Here is a 21,428-nt window from a genome sequence, read left to right on the forward strand (position 1 = left end):
GAAAGTTTTTTTACACCACTGAAAACTTTATTTAACTATTTTTAACACTTTTTATTAGTCCTCACAGGGGATTTGAACCAGCGATCGTCAGACATACTAATGTATTGCAGTGTATTGTCATTTTTACAGGCTCCTGGCGTCACTCCCAAAATCTGATAAGCCTAGTGCATGACCGGAATCATAGAACACCTTGTGGAGAACTTCTATGTGCAGTCACAGCTCCCTCACGTCCTGCACTATGTATAACACATTGTCTGAAAGGTTACTGTAATGTAGAACTAAGGAACCTCACCTTAACAAAACTCCCAATTCACTTTCTAAATTCATTATTACTTACCTGTGGCAACACCTACTGGAATTTCCTCCTGCACTTGACTCTTACATGGTTGATCGCCCCTCACCTGCTCCTCTCTGGTTTCATCCTCCACTTTAATGTTAGTCAGATCTTCCCCCTGATTTCACATATGTAACAATTCAGAACAATACAGCAGAGAGTGCGAAGAATCTTACAGATCAACATAACAAAGCACCAAAATCTATGACCACATCTATGACCGCAGAACCAAAAAGCTCCACACCCCCCTATAGAGAACTGGTATAGGGCTCAGCTTCATCTACCTGATGATCCTCTGGGACATTGTGATTTTCCTCTGGACTGTCCTGGGAATACAGAGGACTGGGACATCTCTCTGGTGGATTTCTCCTACTGGATCCATCTGTAGGAAACACACTGTGACTGAAAAGATTGTTTACATGTGATGATGAGATGATGGGAGTAGTATCTAGGTGACTCAACTAATTGAAGTCTCAACCTCCTTACACTGCTGATCAGCCATTAAATCCGTCTCCTCTTCTGCTTCATCTTTAAGCTCAACCTTAATATCTATCAGATTATCGCCCTAAACAAACAAGAAAAAAAAATATAGCATGAACTTCGGGTTAATTACTTTATGGTCATATTTTGATGAGACTTTGGCACCATCTACCTGATGATTTTCTGGGACATTGGGATTTTCCTCTGGACAGTCCTGGGAATACAGAGGACTGGGACAACTCTCTGGTGGATTTCTCCTACTGGATTCATCTGTAGGAAACACACAGTGACGGAATACATGACTGCTGTATATCTGTCTATATATCAGACACCATTCCCAACACTTCTATGTTTACTGATCAGAGCCGAAATTACAATGTTGAGGTTCCCACAACCTGTGCCAGCACCTTGTAAGCTGTCGGCCCAAAGCAGACTGTGGCCTACCAGAGTGAATGGTGGGGAACATTCGGCCCCCTGCTCCGCCATAGTATTTAACTGCATCTGTGTTCTGTGGTTGCGGATACACTTGAAATTGGTGGGACACAGGGCGTCTCTACTTTAAGAGTTCCCTGCAACCCAAAAAATGATTATATATATATATATATATAAAATATATATATTTTTTTAGGTGATTAAACCCTTAAGGACGCAGCCTAGTTTTGGTCTTGAGGCTCAGAGACCATTTTTCAAATCGGACATGTGTCACTATATGCAGTAATGGAATGCTTATACCTATTCAAGCGATTCTGAGATTGTTTCCTCGTGACACATTGGGCTTTATGGTAGTTGTAACAATTGGTCGATATATTCAGTGTTTATTTGTGAAAAATAGCAAAGTTTAGAGGAAATGTGGAAAAAAATTGCATTTTACTGAATTTAAATGTATCTGCTAAGACAGATAGTATTACCACACAAAATAGTGACTAGTTAACATTTCCCATATGTCTGCATCATTTTTTGAACATTTTTATTTTTCTAGGATGTTGTTACAAGGCTTAGAACATAAGCAGCAATTTCTCATATTTTGAAGAAAATTTCAAAAGCCTATTTTTTTTTTTAGTTACTAGTTCAGCTAAAACACCCCATTTTAAAAACTAGACCCTTCAAAGTATTCAAAACCGCATTTAGAAAGTTTCTTAACCCCTTAGGCATTTCACAGGAATTTAAAGCAAACTAGAGGTGAAATTTACAAATTTCTTTTTTTTTGTCATAAAATCCTTTATATTCAATTTTTTTCTGTATAACAGAAGGTTTTACCAGAGAAACACAACTCAATATTTACTGCCCAGATTCTTCTGTTTTGAGAAGTATCCCATATGTGGCCCTAGTGTGCTAATGGACAAAAGCACCGGCTTCAGAAGCAAAGGAGCACCTAGAGGATTATGAGGCCTCCTTTTTATTAGGCACCATGTCCGGTTTGAAGAGGTCTTGTGGTGCCAAAACAGTGGAAAACCCCCCAAAAGTAACCCTATTTGCCAAACTACACCCCTCAAGGAACGTATCAAGGGGAATAGTGAGCATTTAGACCTCACAGATTCTTTGCTGCATTTTGTGGAATTAGGCTGTGCAAGTGAAAATCGAATATTTCAGATAAAAGGTACACATTTTTATTCTTTACAAGTAATAAAAGGAGAAAAAGCACCCCAACATTTGTAAAGTAATTTCTCCCGATTACAACGATACCCCATATGTGGTAATAAACTGCTGGTTTGACAAACGGCAGGGCTCAGATTGGCAAGAGCGCTATTTGGCATGTAGATTTTGCTGGATTGGTTTCTGGGCGCCATGTCGCATTTGCAGAGCTTCTGCGGTACCAGTACAGGGGAGACCTCTTAAAAGTGACCCCATTTTGGAAACTAGACCCCTTGTGGAATTCATTGTAGTTTTCATGGGGTGCATGCGACTTTTTGATCAGTTTTTATTCTATTTTTTTAAGAGGCGTGGTGACTAAAAAAATAGCAATTCTACTATTGTTTTTTATTCTTTTTTTTACAGCATTCACGATGCGCTATAAATGACATTCACATTATTCTGCGGGGCGATACGATTACGGCAATACCATAGGTTTATAGTTTTTTTTTATGTCTTATGGCGTTTGCACGATAAAATACTTTTTATAAAAAATCATTTACTTTTTGTGTTGCCATATGCTAAGAGCCATAACGTTTTTATTTTTCCATCAAGGAAGCCGTGTGGGGCTTGTTTTTTGCGTAACCAACTGTAGTTTCAATTAGTACCATTTTTGGGTACATGCGACTTTTTGATCACTTCTTATTACATTTTTTGTGAGGTGAAGTGACCAAAAAAATTGTGATTCTGGTATGGTTTATTATTTTCTTTTATGGCGTTCACCGTGCGAGATAAATAACAAAATACTTTTGTCGTTCAGGCCGTTACGGACGCGGCGATACCAATTATGTATAGTTTATTTTTTTAAAGAATAAAAGGACTGATAAGGGAAAAGGGGGGATTTTTACTCTTATTACTCTAAAGCTTATTTTTTTATGTTTACACAACTTTATTTTGTCCCACTAGGGGACTTGAGGGCAGGAGGCCGTGATTGCAATTCTAATACACTGCACTACATGCGTAGTGCAGTGTATAAGAGCTGTCAGCTACTCGCTGACAGCAAGCATAGGGAGTCCTGGCTTCGTCAGGACCCACTAGGCTTCCGTATATGGCATAGCCGGAGGCTATTGTTAGACCTCCAGTTGCCATGGCAGACATCGCCACCTGCTATCATGTAGAGGGACGTCGACGGTGGTTTAACCCCTAAGAAGTCGCGATCGCTATTTAAACGCAGCTTCTAAGGGGTTAATCAGCAGGGACACCACGATTCGTCGCCGCTGAAGGAGCTCCTGCATGTGCTGGGAGGACGGCCGAAATGGCCAATCCTCCCGTAACGTACTATTAGGTGATGGAGCGTGAACGATGCACTTACCATGACCTAATAGCACGTCAAGGATCGGGAAGGGGTTAAATGTTTTTTTATTTATTGACTTTTATTAAAACTTTTTGTTTTTTTTATGTCTCTTCTATACACAGAAGCTGGATCATTCGATATCAGACAAATCCGTAATTACTAGTAATGCAGATGGAATTTTTAATTAAATCATACTAATTAACTAAAGTCTCCTCCCTACATAAGGGCCTCTAGCCCCTCCTACCATGTGTTTATTATAAAGTAGTAGCCTTGACTAGGGCGGGAAACTTGTGCTGCTGTTAGGAAAACAGATTAGCGTTAGAAATCCACACTTCCCTTACATCCTACAGCAGCACAATAATGGGGATTTAGCAAGAAGTAACCCCATAGGGAGGGCCCTCTTGACCGGTGGAAAATTGACCGTTCAAGAGCCGTCTCTTCGGAGAACCAAAAATTCAGCCTATAAAAAAGGTTGCTAACTCTCAAGTGCGAGCTCCAAACTGTACAGAAAATCTGATCCAGCAGGATCAGACTTTATTCAGCCCAAGAGGTGGCTACTGCGCTAGTAAAGTAGTTTTAGACGAAATGAGGTGAATTGGAGATCTAACAATGTAAGCCAGTCTACTGGCCCCTACACTTCATCTACCTAGGGTAGGTTTGGTGTATTTTAAGTCCTTGTTTCTTTCAGGAAACAATGAATTTTCAACCTCCCTAATCTCTTACTCTTGAGAGGAAGACATGTGCCAGAACACTGAAAGGGAGTTGACCTGATTTCAGGTTACAAATGAGGAACTTTGGAGTGAAGTCTGGTAGTAACTTTAGCAAGACCATGTCATGGAGCAATCTGATGTATGGATCCACTGATGACAAGGTTTGAAGTTCCCCTGTTTTGATAAATGTTATGGTTAGGGGCGGACACTCCTCATGTGCAAACAGGTGCCCAGTATAATCTAATTAAGAGACTGAAACAGTGGCTCACAGTTACTGTTGCACTGTTGAAATGACACAACGTAGTGTGCCATGGTAAACTATTGGAGAGTATAGGGTCCCACACAACCCACCCCCTACACGGGGCTCTCCATCGCCAGTGATCGCCCTTGATTATGACCTAAAAGGAAATAACCCCTTAGGATAGGTAATTATGTGGGACCTCTTCCAGAGGTAGTTGATCATAAACCTCTTAGGACTAAGGCAACGTCTCATTTTGCAATAGGTCTGAGCAGAACAGGTCTCCTTTAGCAGACCGTTTCAGGAACCTTTTCACCAAGGGCTTTTGTGACAAGGACCTTACCCAAAAAGCAGACCGGGACTAAATTCTGGACCTTTAAAGGTCAATAGACTCAGTCCTTTTCCGAATCTTTCCTGCTGGAAGTGTAGGGTGTTAAACCACGGATTGAAATTATCCACTCCTTGAGTGGAATACGAAGCTGAAACAATCAATTCGCCTTGTGTAGGTCTTCTTGGTAGCTCCAGACCTGGATGGTGGGCAGGTCTTCATGAATTGATTGGAGAGCCCTTTTGCTTTCTGGTTGAGACTCTTCAGGTCCTGGCAGAGTTTGAGTGCTCTGAGTCACCAAGTTCTGCGCTGGGGGAAGTCTCCAGTAACATCCTCGACTCATCTTAATGAGTTAGGAATACTATGACCTCTGTGGCCTGAACGGTATGATGGCTTTTACCGTGGCCTGGTCTTGCCTGATTTTCATCAATAACCTAGGTATCACGGAAACCGGAGGGAATACATAGGCCAGCCTGAACCTCCTAGGGATGGACAGGGAATCTGCAGCCAAGGGATTGTGCCCCTGATAAAGGGAGAGAAATGTTTCCCCCTTAGTGCTGAACCTGTTGGCCATGATATCAATCTCTGGCACTTCCAACATCCTGGTGATCTGCTTGAAGTTTCTAGATTCAGAGACATTGCTCCCGGGCCTGTTAGACTTCGACTCAGTCGGTCGGCAATAATGTTGGGGGAGCCTTTAATATATGCAGCAGACAGATGGGTAGGTTCAACTCTGTCCATATCAAAATCTTCTCCCTGAGAAGGGGTTCTGATGGGGGTGCCACCCTGCCTGATGTTAAGATGTCCGATTTTACACGGACTGCTTTCCCCTTGAAGAGTATATATTATGGCTTTGAGTTCCTTCATATCAAGGACATAGAGTTCTAGAGGGAACTCTCTGAGGCCCGGACTATATACCACTGCAGGTGTACTACCAAAGTAGTTGAGATGCATCCGTAGTCAACAGGATCCAGATTCTTGATCAGGGACCTCCAATTTTTTAAGATGTTTCCACATCTGACGGATTCATGAGTTTGAAATGACATGGTGCACCTATTGTTTAACCATGCCGGGTTGCATAATCTTAGGTTCTGGATCTCTCTCTGGAGGGGTCGCATGTGGTCTAAGGCCAAAAGTACTGCTTTTGCAGCTGCTAACATGAACATAAGACCCTCTGCTGCCAAGATTCTTACCTGCTAAGCAGGACAATATGTGTTGAAGGAAAAAGGATCAAAAACGGCGCTGCTACTCAATAATAGTAAATATGTATGATCAATGATAATGATGTTTATTACAATCCAGGCTACGCGTTTCAATGCTACACCGGCATCTTAATCAGGGCTGATGAAGATGCCGGTGCGGCATTGAAACGCGTAGCCTGGATTATAATAAACATCATTATCATTGATCATCCATATTTACTATTATTGAGTAGCAGCGCTGTTTTTGATCCTTTTTCCTTCAACACATATTGTCTCTATTGCGGTGGCCAATTGGCCTCACCGGTTGGGATCTCGGCAGCAGCCCTAACTCCATACAGCAATTTCAACGAGATTATCCGTCTGCCCTTTGGTCAGCATTCACTTGTATTTACTGACTGCCAGTCCTGGGATTTACTTACACCATGTGGCGCTGTGCTTTTTTTTCTTTATTTCTCTACTGCTAAGCAGGAGGAAGGGGGAGACAAAGCCTAAGAACAAATTTGTTCTTACTGGAACACTGTCTGACTTTCCCAATCTATCAACCAACAGCGTTGGGATTACTGGACAGTAGTTTGAAGCTGGAGCATCAGATGAATCGTCCAGGTATGGAACCACAGTTATCCCATGTGTTCTCACAGGCAGCTATAGTGGCCAGCACCTTAGAAAAGGTGTGAGGAGACGAGCCGAAGAGATCCTGAACAGAAGAGCTGTGAATTGCAGGGTGCTTGACACTGCCTTTTATTTGCACAGATGTTCTTTGCCATTTGCATCTTTTAAGACTAGGGAGGCCCTGAAATTTCTTTCCATGGAAATAATAGTCTCCTATTTGAATTTTCTTCTTCTGAAGAATCGGATATCGATACCTTTCTTTCCTTTGCCCAAAGGCTTAGGAGCTAGAATTGCAGGAGAATACAATCCAGCAGTTCCTCTCCCAGGATTAGGGACCTCCTCTAGGATCGTCCTTTCTAGGAATTGTAGAAAGGAACATCCAGGCTGATCTGATGTAAAGGATCAGTATGCGAAAATTTATTGAATAGCCGGACTGCATGATTTTCAACCGTAGGAAAGGTTATACTTTGACAGCTTCAGAAGACAGTTGGAGGCCCCCCCTACAAGAAGGGATCCGGTGTCAGAGTTTAGTCCTTCTGGTGTCGGAAATGGAATCAGAATTACCGCCTCCAGGAGGAACTGCGACTTAACACACAGTCCTAGACTGCTCGGTCATCCTGATTGACTTTGTTAAGGGCCTCTTAATCCCCTTCTAGGGACCTTGGTCTGCCTCAGTATTGACTTCCATGATGTCAGGGGAAGTTTCCACGTTGAACTACCTCAAATGACTGCGGTAAAGATTATCTCTTCTTGTTAGAGAAGCTCTCTATACTTTTAATCAGCTCAGACTCAAAGAGTCTATTGACTCATACTCCAACTCACAGAGGCTGTATTTGGAAACATTAACTGCGACTAAGAGTTTAAGCTAGAGAGTGTCTGCCAGTGGTAGATAGGGCCATAGTCCTGTCTGACACCCTTACCTGTTAGGATAGTATCACCCAGGTAGTCAGGGGTCAGATTGATGATATCATCACATGTAACACCGACATCTGTATCATCTTGACTCCTTGGAGATTTCCAGAAGTCAATGGAACTAGGCATGGATTCCCAGCTAGCTCTCCCACACTGTAACTTGTGAAGATTCAAGCTGAGTAACTTCAGTGATCTAACAAGAGCAGGCACCTAGAGCCTTGCCTGTCATATTTAGCTTAGCTGTATGAAAAGGTCTCTTTTACTTTATTAAAAATAATGTCTTTGGCTGTCAGGAAATGCTGGGAGTTGTAGTTCCACAACAGCTGGAGTGTCAAAGGTTGCTGCACACTTCTACGGTCTGTAATCAAGATGTTTTCCTCTTCTGCCATAATAGCTCTTTTTCCAAAGCTTCATCCACTTTGAAGGCTCTAGGTCCCCTAAAGGTGGAGACTAAAGCTTTCCCCTGGTCAACATCCTGGTCCCTTCATGGAATGGACTTCAACAATATTCATTAGAATGAATTGACTTGAGGCATTGCTCCTGGCAACGCTTAAACTTTCCTGTCAGAAAGAAGATCAATTCTTCCATTTCCATCTGTATTCTTTAACCCCTTCCCGACATTTGACGTATGGCTACGTCACAGCCGGGTAGGGGAAATATAGAAGAGTCTCACGGAGTGAACCCGCTCCATACGATGCGGGTGTCGGCTGTATGTTACAGCCGACACTTCACAGTAACGAGCGGGATCGCGCTAGTTTAACTCGTTAAATGCCGCGGTCAATAGCGACAGCGGCATTCAAATCGTTAGAAAGAGGGGGCAACCCCCTCTAGCAGCTCATCGTGCCCCCCGCAATGCAATGATGGCCCCCAGGTCCGCCATCTTTGTGCTCCTACTAAGCCCTGCCTCTGGCAGGGCTTAATAGAAGCCTGTCAGAAAGACCATATACTGCAATACACTAGTATTGCAGTATATCGTGCAAGCGATCCAACGATCGCTAGTTGAAAGTCCCCTTGGGGGACTAATAAAAAAAAGTAAAAATTTGTAAAATAATTACATTTTTTGTGTAAAAAAAACAAATAAAAAAATTAAAAGTTCAAAAACCCCCCCTTTTTCCAACAGAGCATAGTAAAAAAAATTAATAAACATAATTAGTATCGCCGCATCCATAAAAGTCTGAACTATTACAATATATCATTATTTAACCCGCACGGTGTACGCCATAAAAAAAAAAAATTGTAAACGCCAGAATCACTATTTTTTGGTCACCATCTCCCACAAAAAATTATCAAAACGTTGCATGTTCCCCAAAATGATATCATTAAAAACTAAAGCTTGTCCCGCAAAAAATAAGCACTCATACCACTTAATCGACGGAAAAATAAAAAAGTTATGGCTGAGAATTTGGCAACACAAAATAAATTGTATTTTTTGCTTGTAACAGTAGTAAAATATAGAAAAAAAACTATATATATTTGGGATCACCGTAATCGTATTGACCCGCAGAATAAAGTTAACATGTTGTTTTAATTGCACAATGAATTCCGTAAAAACGAAGCGCAAAAAACAATGTCGGAATCACTGTTTTTTCTACCCCAGAAATATTTTTTTTTTCCCCATTTCCTAGTACATTATAGGGCACAATAAATGGCACTACGAAAAACTACTAATTGTCCCGCAAAAATCAAGCCCTCATAGGACTATATCGACTAAAAAAAATAAAGAAATTATGGCTTTTGGGAGGTGGGGAGGAAAAAACTAAAATTAAAATATGAAATTTGTTTACGACGGGAAGGGGTTAAATCACCGGTCTCTTATATAGGTGCTTGCTAGGCCCTAAACTGTATAGCTTCAGTAATCAGACAAGGGCGGGAGCCTTAGTTTAACCCCTTAGTGTCTAAGCCTGTTTTGGCCTTGTGGACACAGCCGATTTTTGCAAATCTGACGTGTCACTTTATGTGGTAATAACTCCAGAATGCTTTTGCCTCTCCAAGTGATTCTGAGATTGTTTTCTCGTGACATGTTGTACTTTATGATACTGAAAAAATGTAGTCGTTAAATTCAATATTTATTTGTAAAAAACACCAAAATTTAGAGAAAATTTGCAAAAATCTGCATTTTTCTAAATTATAATGTATTTGCTTGTAAAACAGATCGTAATACCACACAAAATATTTACTAGTTAACATTCCCCATGTGTCTACTTTATGTTTGCATCGTTTTTTGAACGTGCTTTTATTTTTCTAGGACGTTACAAGGCTTAGAAATGTAGCTGCAATTTCAAGAAAATTTCAAAAGGCTATTTTTTCAGGGACCAGGTCAGTTCTGAAGTGGCTTTGAGGGCCGTATATATTAGAAACCCCCTATAAAACACCCCATTTTAAAAACTGCACACCTCAAAGTATTCAAAACAGCATTCAGAAATTATTTTAACCCTTTAGACATTTCACAGGAAATAAAGCAAAGTAGAAGTGAAATTTACAAATGTAAATTATTTTTTTAATGAAATTCATTTGTAATACAATTTTTTCTGTAACACAGAAGGTTTTACCCAAGAAATGCAACTCAATATTTATTGCCCAGATTCTGCAATTTTTAGAAATATCCTATATGTGGCCCTAGTGTGGTAATGGACTGAAATACCGGCCTCAGAAGCAAAGGAGCACCTGGTGGATTTTGGGGCCTCTATTTTATTAGAATATATTTTAGGCACCATGTCAGGTTTGAAGAGGTCTTGTAGTGCCAAAACAGTGGAAACCCCCCAAAAGTGACCCCATTTTGGAAACTACACCCCTCAAGGAATTTTTCAAGAGGTATAGTTTGCATTTTTAGCCCACAGGTTTTTTACTAAATTTATTGGAACTGGTCTGTGAAAATGAAAATCTACTTTTTTTCTGAAAAAACATACGATGTTTTCGTTTTTACAAGGAATAAAAGGAGAAAAAGCACCCCAACATTTGTAAAGCAATGTCTCCCGATTACGGCAATACCCCATATGTGGTAATAAACTGCTGTTTGGACCAACGGCAGGGCTCAGAAGGGAATGAGGGCCATTTGGATTTTGGAGCGCAGATTTTGCTGGAATGGTTTTCGGTGCCATGTTGTGTTTGCAAAGCCCTGGAGGGACCATAACAGTGGAAACTCCCCAAAAGTGACCCCATTTTGGAAACTACACCCCTCAAGGAATTTTTCTAGGGGTATAGTTAGCATTTTGACCCTACACAGTTTTTGCTGAATTTATGGGAATTATGCAGTGAAATTGAAAATCTAAATTTTTTTCAAATAAAATGTAGTTTTAGCTCAGATTTTTTCATTTTTACAACAGATAAAGGAGAAAAAACACCCCAATATTTGTAAAGCAAACTCTTCTGAGCACAGCAATACCCCATATGTGGTAATAAACTGCTGTTTGGACACATGGCGGAAGTTAGAAAGAACGGAGCGCCATTTGACTTTTGGAGCTCAAGTTTTGCTGGAATGGTTTGCGGCCCCATGTAACATTTGCAAAGCCACTGAGGGGCCAAAATAGTGCAAACTCAGCAAAAGTGACCCCATTTGGGAAACTATACCCCTCGTGGAATTTATCTAGCGGTATAGTGAGCATTTTGACCCCACAGTTTTTTTTGCTGAATTATTGGGATTATGCAGTGAAAATGAAAATCTACATTCTTTCCACTAAAATGTTGAATTGTTTTCATTTTCACAAGGAATAAAAGGAGAAAAAGCGCCCCAACAATTGTAAAGAAATTTCTCCCGAGTACGGTAATACCCCATATGTGGTTATAAACTGCTGCTTGGATACACCGCAGGGCTCAGAATGGCAGGAGTGCTACTTGGCATGTACATTTTGGTTGATTGTTTTTTGGGCGCCATGTCGCATTTGCAGAGCCCCTGAGGAACCCGTACAGTAGAAACCCCTGAGAAGTGACTCCATTTTGGAAACTTTACCCCTTAGGGTAATCATCTAGGGGTGTACTGAGCATTTTGATCCCACAGGTGTTTCATAGATTGTATTAGAATGAGGCAGTGAAAATGGAAAAAAATAAAATTCCCCAAAAATGTCGTTTTGCACCCCATTTTTTTTTCCCACAAGGGGTAATAGGAGAAAAAACAACACATAATTTGTTACCCAAATCCTCCCGAGTAGGGCAATACCCCATGTGTGGCCCTAAACTGCTGTTTGGGCACATGGCAGAGCTCAAAATGGAAGGAGTGCCATGTGGCTTTTAGAGAACAGATTTTGCTGGACTGGTGTACGGGCGCCATGTCGCATTTGCAGAGCTCCCTTAGGTACCAGAGTAGAGTGTAAAACCATGAGAAGTGACCCCATTTTGTAAACTACACCCCTCAAGGCATTTATCATTTGCCTGGACGTATAACAGGGCTTAGGAGTGAAAGGCGCTTGTGATACCTATTTTGGTGATTTTCGCAGCATTAGCCCACAATGGCAGGGCTCTGGGGTGAAATAGTAAAACAAACCCCCAAGTAGTGACCCCCATTTTGGAAACTGCACCCCTCAAGGCATTTTGACCACACAGGTTTTTTTTTCTATTAGAAATGAATGCTCAGTGGATGGTGCAAAGTGAAAATTGCAAATTTCCACAGGTATGTGCCATTTTAGTGCACAATATTTTGTGCCCAGTTCGTGCCACTGAAGACAAATACCTCAAACTGTTAAGCGGGTTCTCCCGGGTATGGCGATGCCATATATGTGGACGTACACTGCTGCTTGGCACGCTGCAGGGCGCGCCATTTGGCTTTTGGAGCGTGGATTTTGCTCGCTAGTTGTTTTGTTTGGGGTTTTGCTGGTATTTCAGTTATGATGTGGGGGAATATGTAAGCTGTGCGGAGAACATCAGGGTCTAATAAGAGGGTTATAATAATTGGGTAAATAAATAATAATCTGCAGATGTGTGGCCGGTGTCGCACTGATAAATGGTGCCCAATCTTATCTGCTTTTGGACACACTGCACATTTTGCATCGCCATATTCTGAGAGCCAAACCATCTTTATTTTTTCTCCACCGGAGGTGGGTGAGGGCTTATTTGTTGCGGGACAATCTGTAGATTTCTTTGGTACCATTTTGGGGTATATGCGATTTTTTGATCACTTTGTATTTCATTTTTTTGGCAAGCAAGGTGACCAAAAACCTGCAATTCTGATGGTTTTTTTTATAATTTTTTTTTTTTTACGGCGTTCGCCATGCGCTATGAATGACAATTTTACATTATTATGCGAGTCGGTACGATTACGGCGATACCAGATGTATATAGTTTTTCTTATGCTTTGCAGCGTCTGCACGATAAAATCACTTTTGTTTCAAGTAATTTATATTTTGTGTCACCATATTCTGAGAGCCATAACTTTTTATTTTTCCGTCAAAAAAGCTGTGGGTGGGCTTGTTTTTTGCAGGACGTGCTGCGTTTTTTAATGGTATAATTTTGGGGTACATGCAACTTTTAGATCCCCTTTTTTATTCTGTTTTGCGAGGGGTAGTGACTAACAAACAGCGATTCTAGAATAGTTTTTTATTTAATTTTTTTACGGTGTTCACCGTACGGGTAAAATAGCGTGATATTTTTATAGTTTGGGTCATTACCGACGCGGGGATACCACGTGTGTACTTTTTTTTATGTTTTTTTGTTTTTCCTATAATAAAAGACTTATTATAGGAAAAAAGCCTGTTATAGTGTTTTTTAACATGAAACTTATTTTTTTTTACTTTTTACAACATTTTTATTAACTTGTTTTAACTTTTTTTTTGTCCCACTAGGAAACTTGAAGGCATGAAGCCCTGATCGCTATTCTAATACACTGCACTACCTACATAGTGCAGTGTATTAGAGCTGTCAGCTATTCACTGACAGCAAGCCTATTTGGCTTCGCCTCCCGGCGGGGCCTAATAGGCTTCCGTACTAGGAAGCGATTGTTAGGCTATGGTTGCCATAGCAACCATCTGAACACCCGCTGGTACCGATGGTTGTCATTAGCAACCATAGGGTACGATCTAATCACTTAGATGCAGCGATAGCCTAGCTCCGGTCCTGGCCGTTAGAGCACGATGTCAGCTGTGACAAACAGCTGACACCCTCGCCCGTGGCAACCATCGTGGTTGCCGACAGGCTACAAGACACTTCGATGCATCGATCGCTTTGATCGATGCATCGAAGGAGTTAATCGGCCGGATCGGAGCCTAGCTCCGGTCCTGGCCGTTGCAGAGGGGCGTCAGACAGCTAATTACAGGCGGTGATAGCGCTGGCTCAGAAATACACACGTCATGGAGCTGTGATTGGTCAGTCTGCTTTGACTGACGAATCAAAGCGATCGCCGGCAGGAGACCGCTGTGAATGGTCACCTGCCGTCTTACTGTGCCGATCAACTGTCATAAACAGTTGACGGCACAGTTCTGTCACTTTCTCCTTTGACAGGGTGACAGTTTTTAGTCAGGACGCACCGGTACGTCCCGGTGCCTTAAAGCACTTCAATACAGGACGTACCGGTGCGTCCTGGTGCGGTAAGGGGTTAAAATAGCCATGGACATCATCTTGTAGCGTTGGTTCCTAGCTACTGTGCTTTAATATGTCTTTCGGCTGCCTGCTGAAGACCTAAGAGATAGATTAATTAGAAATCTATACCACACAATGAGGCAGTGCAGCAATGTTTAGACCAGGGGTCTCAAACTCGGCCGGGTAATTGGGCCACATATAGAAAAAATGGGAAGTTGACAGGCCGCATTACTTTCAAATTTGATACAATACAAAATTATTGTTAATCAATTAGTTATTTGATCTACTATAACACTATATTACTATAATAATAATACTACATTACTATAATAATATGCTAGGTTTAAAATTTGAGATATTTCTTCACGTGCTTATTTCAACAATCCAGTTTTCAAGTTTAAGTGCCGCTAAATGCAGTCCGGCGGCTCAGTTAGCAGCGTTTGGCAGACACACATGTCAAGATTGGGCAGCCCCTTTTTAGATAGTGCCACAGTGCCCTCTGTGGATGCTGCCGCAGAGTCCTCTGTAGATGCTGCCGCAGTGCCCTCTGTAGATAATGCAACACATCCCTAGATAATGCCACAGTGTCCTCTGTACATACTGCCACAGTGCCCTCTGTAGATGCTGCCACAGTGCCCTCTGTAAATGCTGCTAGTGCCCTCTGTAGATGCTGCCACAGTGCCCTCTGTAGATGCTGCCACAGTGCCCTCTGTAGATGCTGCCACAGTGCCCTCTGTAGATGCTGCCACAGTGCCCTCTGTAGATGCTGCCACAGTGCCCTCTGTAGATGCTGCCACAGTGCCCTCTGTAGATGCTGCCACAGTGCCCTCTGTAGATGCTGCCACAGTGCCCTCTGTAGATGCTGTAGATGCTGCCACAGTGCCCCCTGTAGATGCGGTCACAGTGCCCTCTGTAGATGCTGCCACAGTGCTGTCAGGTGCTTGCCCAGAGCTGGAGTCCCGGAGCAGAGCCGTTTCTAGCACTCTGCCTGGGATTCCAGCTCTGCTCCTGACACCACTGTCCATATATGGACAGAGATGTCAGGGGCAACCCCAGAGCTGGAGTCCTGGGCAGAGCGCTAGTAGGCTCTTCCGGGGACTCCAGCTGTGCTCCTGACATCACTAGGACTCCTGCCCTGGGGAAGCCCCTGACATCATTGTCGATGTATGGACAGCGATGTCAGAGGCTTTCCCAGAGTCCCAGAGCAGAGCCTATACTAGCGCTCTGCCCGGACTCCGGCTCTGGAGAAACCCCAGACATCGTGTGTCCAAACATGGGAATTCCGCAGAGCCGATACTAGCGCACTGCCCGAGTATCCGCTCTAGGGAAGACCCGGACACTCTCCATATATGGACACCGATGTCAGGGAATTCCACAGAGGCCCGGAGCAGAGCCTATACTAGCGCTCTACCCGGGACTCCGCTCTGGTGACCCTGACACACTGTCCATATATGGACAGAGATGTCAAGGAATTCCACAGAGTCCCCGGGCAGAGCCTATACTAGCACTCTGCACGGGACTCCGGCCCTGGGGAAGCCCCAGACATCGCTGTTCATATGTGGACAGCGATGTCAGGGAATTCCAGAGTCTAGGAGAAGAGCCTGTACTAGTGGCTCTGTGTCCTGCGGGCCTCAAATGACCGCCCCAGGGGCCGCATGCGGCCCGCGGGCCGCGTGCTTGAGACCCCTGGTTTAGACTAAATGCATACATAAACAAAAAGAAGAGGATTCCACTTTATAAATTATCTGAGACACGCTGAACTCTCCAGGCACTCTTCATAGAGGGAGGAAATGGTTCAGCATAACAAATAAAAATAGTAAAAAATGCCAAGAATCATTGTAAATGAACGCCAAGCAGGGAATACATCTACTATTCACTTCCCCCACACCATGCTAGGATCAGGGAGCGGACTGTACACTTAACAGCAGCTGAGTGAAACGCCGTTCACAGCTTCCGTCATTCAGACCTCAACATGGACTCAGCAATGCTAGTGCAGAGAGAAAAGAAGCCAGCCAAAAAACAGGAGTCTGTAAACGAACTTCAAAGGAGTCACTAAGTACTTCCCTAACGTAAAAGAGAGGGAAAAAAGGATGAATCCCTAAACTTATCGAAGGTATGCGATGACACCATATGCCCTACTCTGTCCGAAGGACAGAAAAAAAAACACATGGTAGGAGGGGCTAGAGGCCTTTATGTAGGGAGGAGACTCTAGTTAATTAGTTTGATTTCATTAAAAATTCCATCTGTCCTATTAGTTCTCGGGGGCAGAAATACCCCATTATTGTGCTGCTGTAGGACATAAGGGAAATGGATTATTCTGAGATTGTGTTTTGGGAACACATTGTACTTTATATTACAGGTAAACTTTGCTCCATAAATTCTGTGTTACATAGTTAATAAGGTTGAAAAATAGACACAAGTCCATCAAGCCCAACCTATAATCCTACAGTGTTGATCCAGATTAAGGCAAAACCCCCATGAGGTGGATGACAATTGCCCCATTAGGGGAAAACTCCTTCCCGACTCCACATCTTTAAATTACAATAAATCCCTGGATTACCGTCCCATCTCGTGAATCTAGTACCCATAACTTGTAATATTAAAGAGTACCTCCGGTTATACTGACATTATATAGAAAAACTATTAGTGCAGGAGTGTGCAGAATAATTTAAGTAATTTAGAAGAAAGATTACCATTTTTGCTTGTAACTACAGCACGGACTACCCATAGTCCGTGCTGCCGGGTGCTCATAACTCTGCATTAGTTCTGCTCGTCTCCACGGCCCCCGTATCTATAACGGCGGTGTGCACTGCACAATAAGATGTGAACTCTAATCCCGAGTTCTGAGCAGCCGGCAGGGCAGATTATGGGCAGTCTGTGCTGTATTTAGAAGTAAAAATTAAAATACAAGTAATTTAGAAAGACGATTATTGGCACACCGCAGTTCATTGGGGGACACAAACCGTGGGTATATGCTGTTGCCACTAGGAGGCTTGGATATACCCTGCCCACAGACACTGAGCTATTTAGTCTGTCCGCAAGTAGTAGGAGAAGCAGATACAAGCTAAGATAAGTATGTCAAACACAAGAGCTTTGAAAACAATTGGGTGCGAGCTGCGGACCACGCTGAACTGGACAAGAAAAGTATTTGAAAGGGGAGTACACAAAAAACTCCTGTTTTCTGTAGTTTGTTAAATTAAGGGACATAGGACATCCTACAGCAGGACATGGTCAGTTATTTCAATGTTGCCTGCAATACCTTGCACAATTGAAGGGCAGAGGTCTAATGGCACACAGCCCAGGAAACTCCAACTACACTGGTAGAATGGGCCGTGACCCAGAAAGTGGGCACCTTCCCTCGGATGCGATAAGGTTTGCGAACAATCATTCGAATCCACCGAGCAATGGTGGCCTTAGAGGCTACAAAACCTTTCCTGGGACCCTCTGGGCGGGATGAAGAGGTAATCCAACCGTCGGTAGGAAGCAGTGATAAAAAAGTAAATCCGCAGAGCACGGACGACATCCAGGTTGTGGAGGGAACGTTCCCTCAGATGACTGGGAGAAGGACAAAAAGAAAGACAGTAAGACAATATGCTCATTTATGTGGAAGGACAAAACCACATTAGGCAAAATGAAGGACACCATGTGGAGCACCGCCTTGTCTTGGTGAAGTTAGAAGAATTATAAAGAGAGAGAGAGACGCCAACTCTGACAACCAGGAAAACCACCCTACAGGACGGGAAACGAAGAGAGAGACTTCTCTCAAGTGTTCAAAAGTAGCCACCCCCTGCAAAAAAAAAAAAAGTCTTAATGTCAGATTTAGACCCCAACAGGCAACCAAATAAGATGGAAAGGCCAGACACCTGCCCCTTCAGGAAGCGGAGCACTAAACAGTGATCCAAGCCCCTTTGTAAAAAGGATAGAGTTCTGGACAAGGAAAATGAAAGGAGAAAAAGCCTCACACCAACAAAAGTAAGCCTTCCATATTAAATGCGGGGTCAAGAGGACTTTCTGGCCTTAAGCATAGTGAGGATAACACTCCCGTAAAACCACAAAACCCTCGGAACGGCAGATTCAACAGCCACACCATTAGGCTGGGTTCACACGACCACATTAACGTCCGTAATGGACGGACGTATTTCGGCCGGAAGTCCCGGACCGAACTCAGTGCAAGGAGCCGGGCTCCTAGCATCGTAGTTATGTACGACGCTAGGAGTCCCTGCCTCTCCGTGGAACTACTGTCCCGTACTGAAAACATGATTACAGTACGGGACAGTTGTCCTGCAGAGAGGCAGGGACTCCTAGCATCGTACAGAACTATGATGCTAGGAGCCCGGCTCCCTGCAGTGTGTTCGGTCCGGGACTTCCGGCCGAAATACGTCCGTCCATTACGGACGTTAACGTGCTCGTGTGAACCCAGCCTCAAACATAGCGACCTTAACATTCTTGTAGAAGGGAGGTCCCTGAGAGAAAAGGTTGAGACGGAGAGCTAAGGGCCACAGGACATTAGCCAACAGGGACACAAGGTCTGCATACAAACAGCGGCGCGGCCAATCTGGATCTACCAGAATGACAGGAATTTCTCCCGCCTTGAGCCGTCGGAAAACCGGGGCAGGAGAGGGAGAGGAGGGAAGACAAACAGGAGACTGAAGTCCGACCATGACGCTACGAAAGCGGCCACCATAATCCCGAGAACCCACATGCAGAGGCGGAGTGAGGTCATCTGGAAAAAACAAATCCCTTCCTGAAGAATGGAGAGATACTCCGGAGGAAGGAAAACCTTCCTAAAGTGAGTGTCTTGAAACCGACCCCCAAAAAGACGAACTGCTGACAAGGAGATAGGCAAGACTTGGACCGTTTGATTCAAACATCCGAATGTCCCGAGTGATCGGTCGAGCCATCTCGTTGCTCTCCCTGGAGGGGTATTTGATTAGGAGGTCGCACAGGTACAGGTGATCGACCCCTCTGGTGCAAAGGAGTGCCATCATGAAAGAGAAATCTTTCGTAAACCCTCTCGGGGCTGTGGCCAGACTGAAAGGAAGGGCCACTAATTGGTAATGACGAGACAGTACCGCAAAGCACACGAAGCAATTGTGGATAGCACAGATTGGGACATGTGTATATGCCTCCTTGATGTCCACAGAAGAAAGAAATTCTCCCTGTTCCATGGAAGCGATGACAGATCAGAGAGATTCCATTCAAAAATTACAGACCAGAACATGAGCGTTGAGGCGCTTGACATCCAGAATAGGCCGATATGAACCGTCCTTTTTAGGCAGACGAAAAGTTTGGAATAAAAGCCCGGAACTTTTGGTTCAAGGGTACTGGAATGATGACCCCCTGAAAAAGCAAAGATTGCCTGACAAAAGGGGAACAGCAGACTGAAAGAAACACTCTAGAGAGAGGCTGGCAAATTCGATTTTGCATCCTAAAGATACTACCTCTTGAACCCAGGCGTCTGAAATGTGAGAGAGCCAGAAATCGAAACAATGGAGAAGAATGCCCCACACCCGACGCAAGTCGAGTGGGGGTGCAACTTTAGGCAGAAGGGGCCTTGCTGGTTGGGGATGCCAAGGTGGAGGTTGGGGATGCCAAGAGGGCTCGGGTCTTGAAGGAAGGTTTGGCCTTCTGATCCTGTTGAGTCTGCGGGCTGGAGGAAGTAGTGTTGGGGAAACAACTAAAGGAACGAAAACGGGGACCAGCCTTTTTGCCTGAGGTACATAGTTACATAGTTAGTTCGGTTGAAAAAAAACACATGCCCATCAAGTTCAACCAAGGGATGGGAAAAGGGAAGGTAAAAATTTCTACACATAGGAGCTAATATTTTTATGTTCTAGGAAATTATCTAAGCCTTTTTTAAAGCCATCAACTGTCCCTGCTGTGACCAGCTCCTGCAGTAGACTATTGCATAGATTCAGTTCTCACAGTAAAGACAGCTTGTCGCCTCTACGGATAGAACCTTTTTTTCGCCAGACGGAGGGAGTGCCCCCTTGTTTTTTGAGGGGATTTTACATGGAACAGAATTTCACCATATTTTTTGTATGTGCCATTAATATATTTATATAAGTTAATCATGTCCTCCCTTAGTCATCTTTTTTCAAGGCTAAATAGGTTTAGTTCTTTTAATCTTTCCTCATAACTTAGATTCTCCATGCCCCTTATTAGCTTCGTTGCTCTTCTTTGTATTTTTTCCAACTCCAGGGCATCCTTTCTATGAACTGGAGCCTAGAACTGAACTGCATATTCTAGATGAGGCCTCACTAATGCTTTGTAAAGTGGTAATATTATATCCCTGTCCCGCGAGTCCATGCTTCTTTTAATACACAACAATATCTTGCTGGCTTTTGAAGCAGCTTGTAATGTCCGTGGCTGCGGGCTATCAGCTCCAACCTTCCCCTGACAGCCGCAGGCACGAGTCGGCAAGGGCTGGCCGCAGCCTCCTCTTCAGGAGACGCCAGCGCACGCGTCCACTCACCTCTGCCGGATCCCGTAGGGTGCGCGCGCACGCTCATACCCGCTCCTAAAGGGGCAGCGCACGCACCGTACCGATGAACTTTGACCCGTGAGTACCCTGGACTATAAGTGGGGTCCAGCCCTCTAGTTCTATGCCTGATCGTTGTTGTGTTTCCCTTAGTCTGTCTATGCAAATGGTCCCCTAGTGTTTCCTGCTGCCAGTGTTCCTGTTCCCGTTCCTGTACCTGTATCCCGATCTAGTGCCGTGCTTGCTATAGTCATGCTGTGCTGGATACCACGCTTGCCTGTTTATCCACGCCCGACTTCCACCCGCTGCCTAGTCCTGCCAAGCTACTGTCCGTGCTGCCACAGGAACCCTATATACCATAGACTGTGACCTGCACCCTGTTGGATAGCTGCCCTACCGCCAAGGTGGTACGGCCCAGTGGGTCCACAGACCCTTCGTAACACAGCCGATTGACATGCTGTTATTTAGTTTATGATCTACAAGTACACCCAGATCCTTCTCAACAAGTGACTCCCCCAGTGTAGCTCCCCCTAGGACATATGATGCATGCAGGTTGTTGGTACCCAGATCCATAACTTTACATCTACATTAAACTTCATTTGCCAAGTGGACGCTCAAACACTTAGTTTGTTCAAATCCGCTTGCAATTCACGAACATCTTCCATAGACTGAACATTACTACACAGCTTGGTGTCATCTGCAAAAAT

At 43.7% G+C, this 21,428-nt stretch overlaps 1 protein-coding gene across 1 annotated transcript in view; it reads right to left on the reverse strand.

The window, feature by feature from the left end:
• LOC142659151 (uncharacterized) overlaps window positions 1-21,428 on the reverse strand; it is a 155,190-nt gene that overhangs the window by 23,567 nt on the left and 110,195 nt on the right. Inside the window, exons 5-8 of the mRNA XM_075835010.1 lie at window positions 987-1,084; window positions 821-899; window positions 619-716; window positions 338-452 (exon numbers count right to left, since the gene is read on the reverse strand). Of these exons, the coding sequence (XP_075691125.1) occupies window positions 338-452; window positions 619-716; window positions 821-899; window positions 987-1,084 (390 nt within the window). The remainder of the gene's footprint in view (window positions 1-337; window positions 453-618; window positions 717-820; window positions 900-986; window positions 1,085-21,428) is intronic.

The sequence above is a fragment of the Rhinoderma darwinii genome, chromosome 1 (assembly GCF_050947455.1).
Source record: "Rhinoderma darwinii isolate aRhiDar2 chromosome 1, aRhiDar2.hap1, whole genome shotgun sequence".
Lineage (NCBI taxonomy): Eukaryota > Metazoa > Chordata > Amphibia > Anura > Rhinodermatidae > Rhinoderma > Rhinoderma darwinii.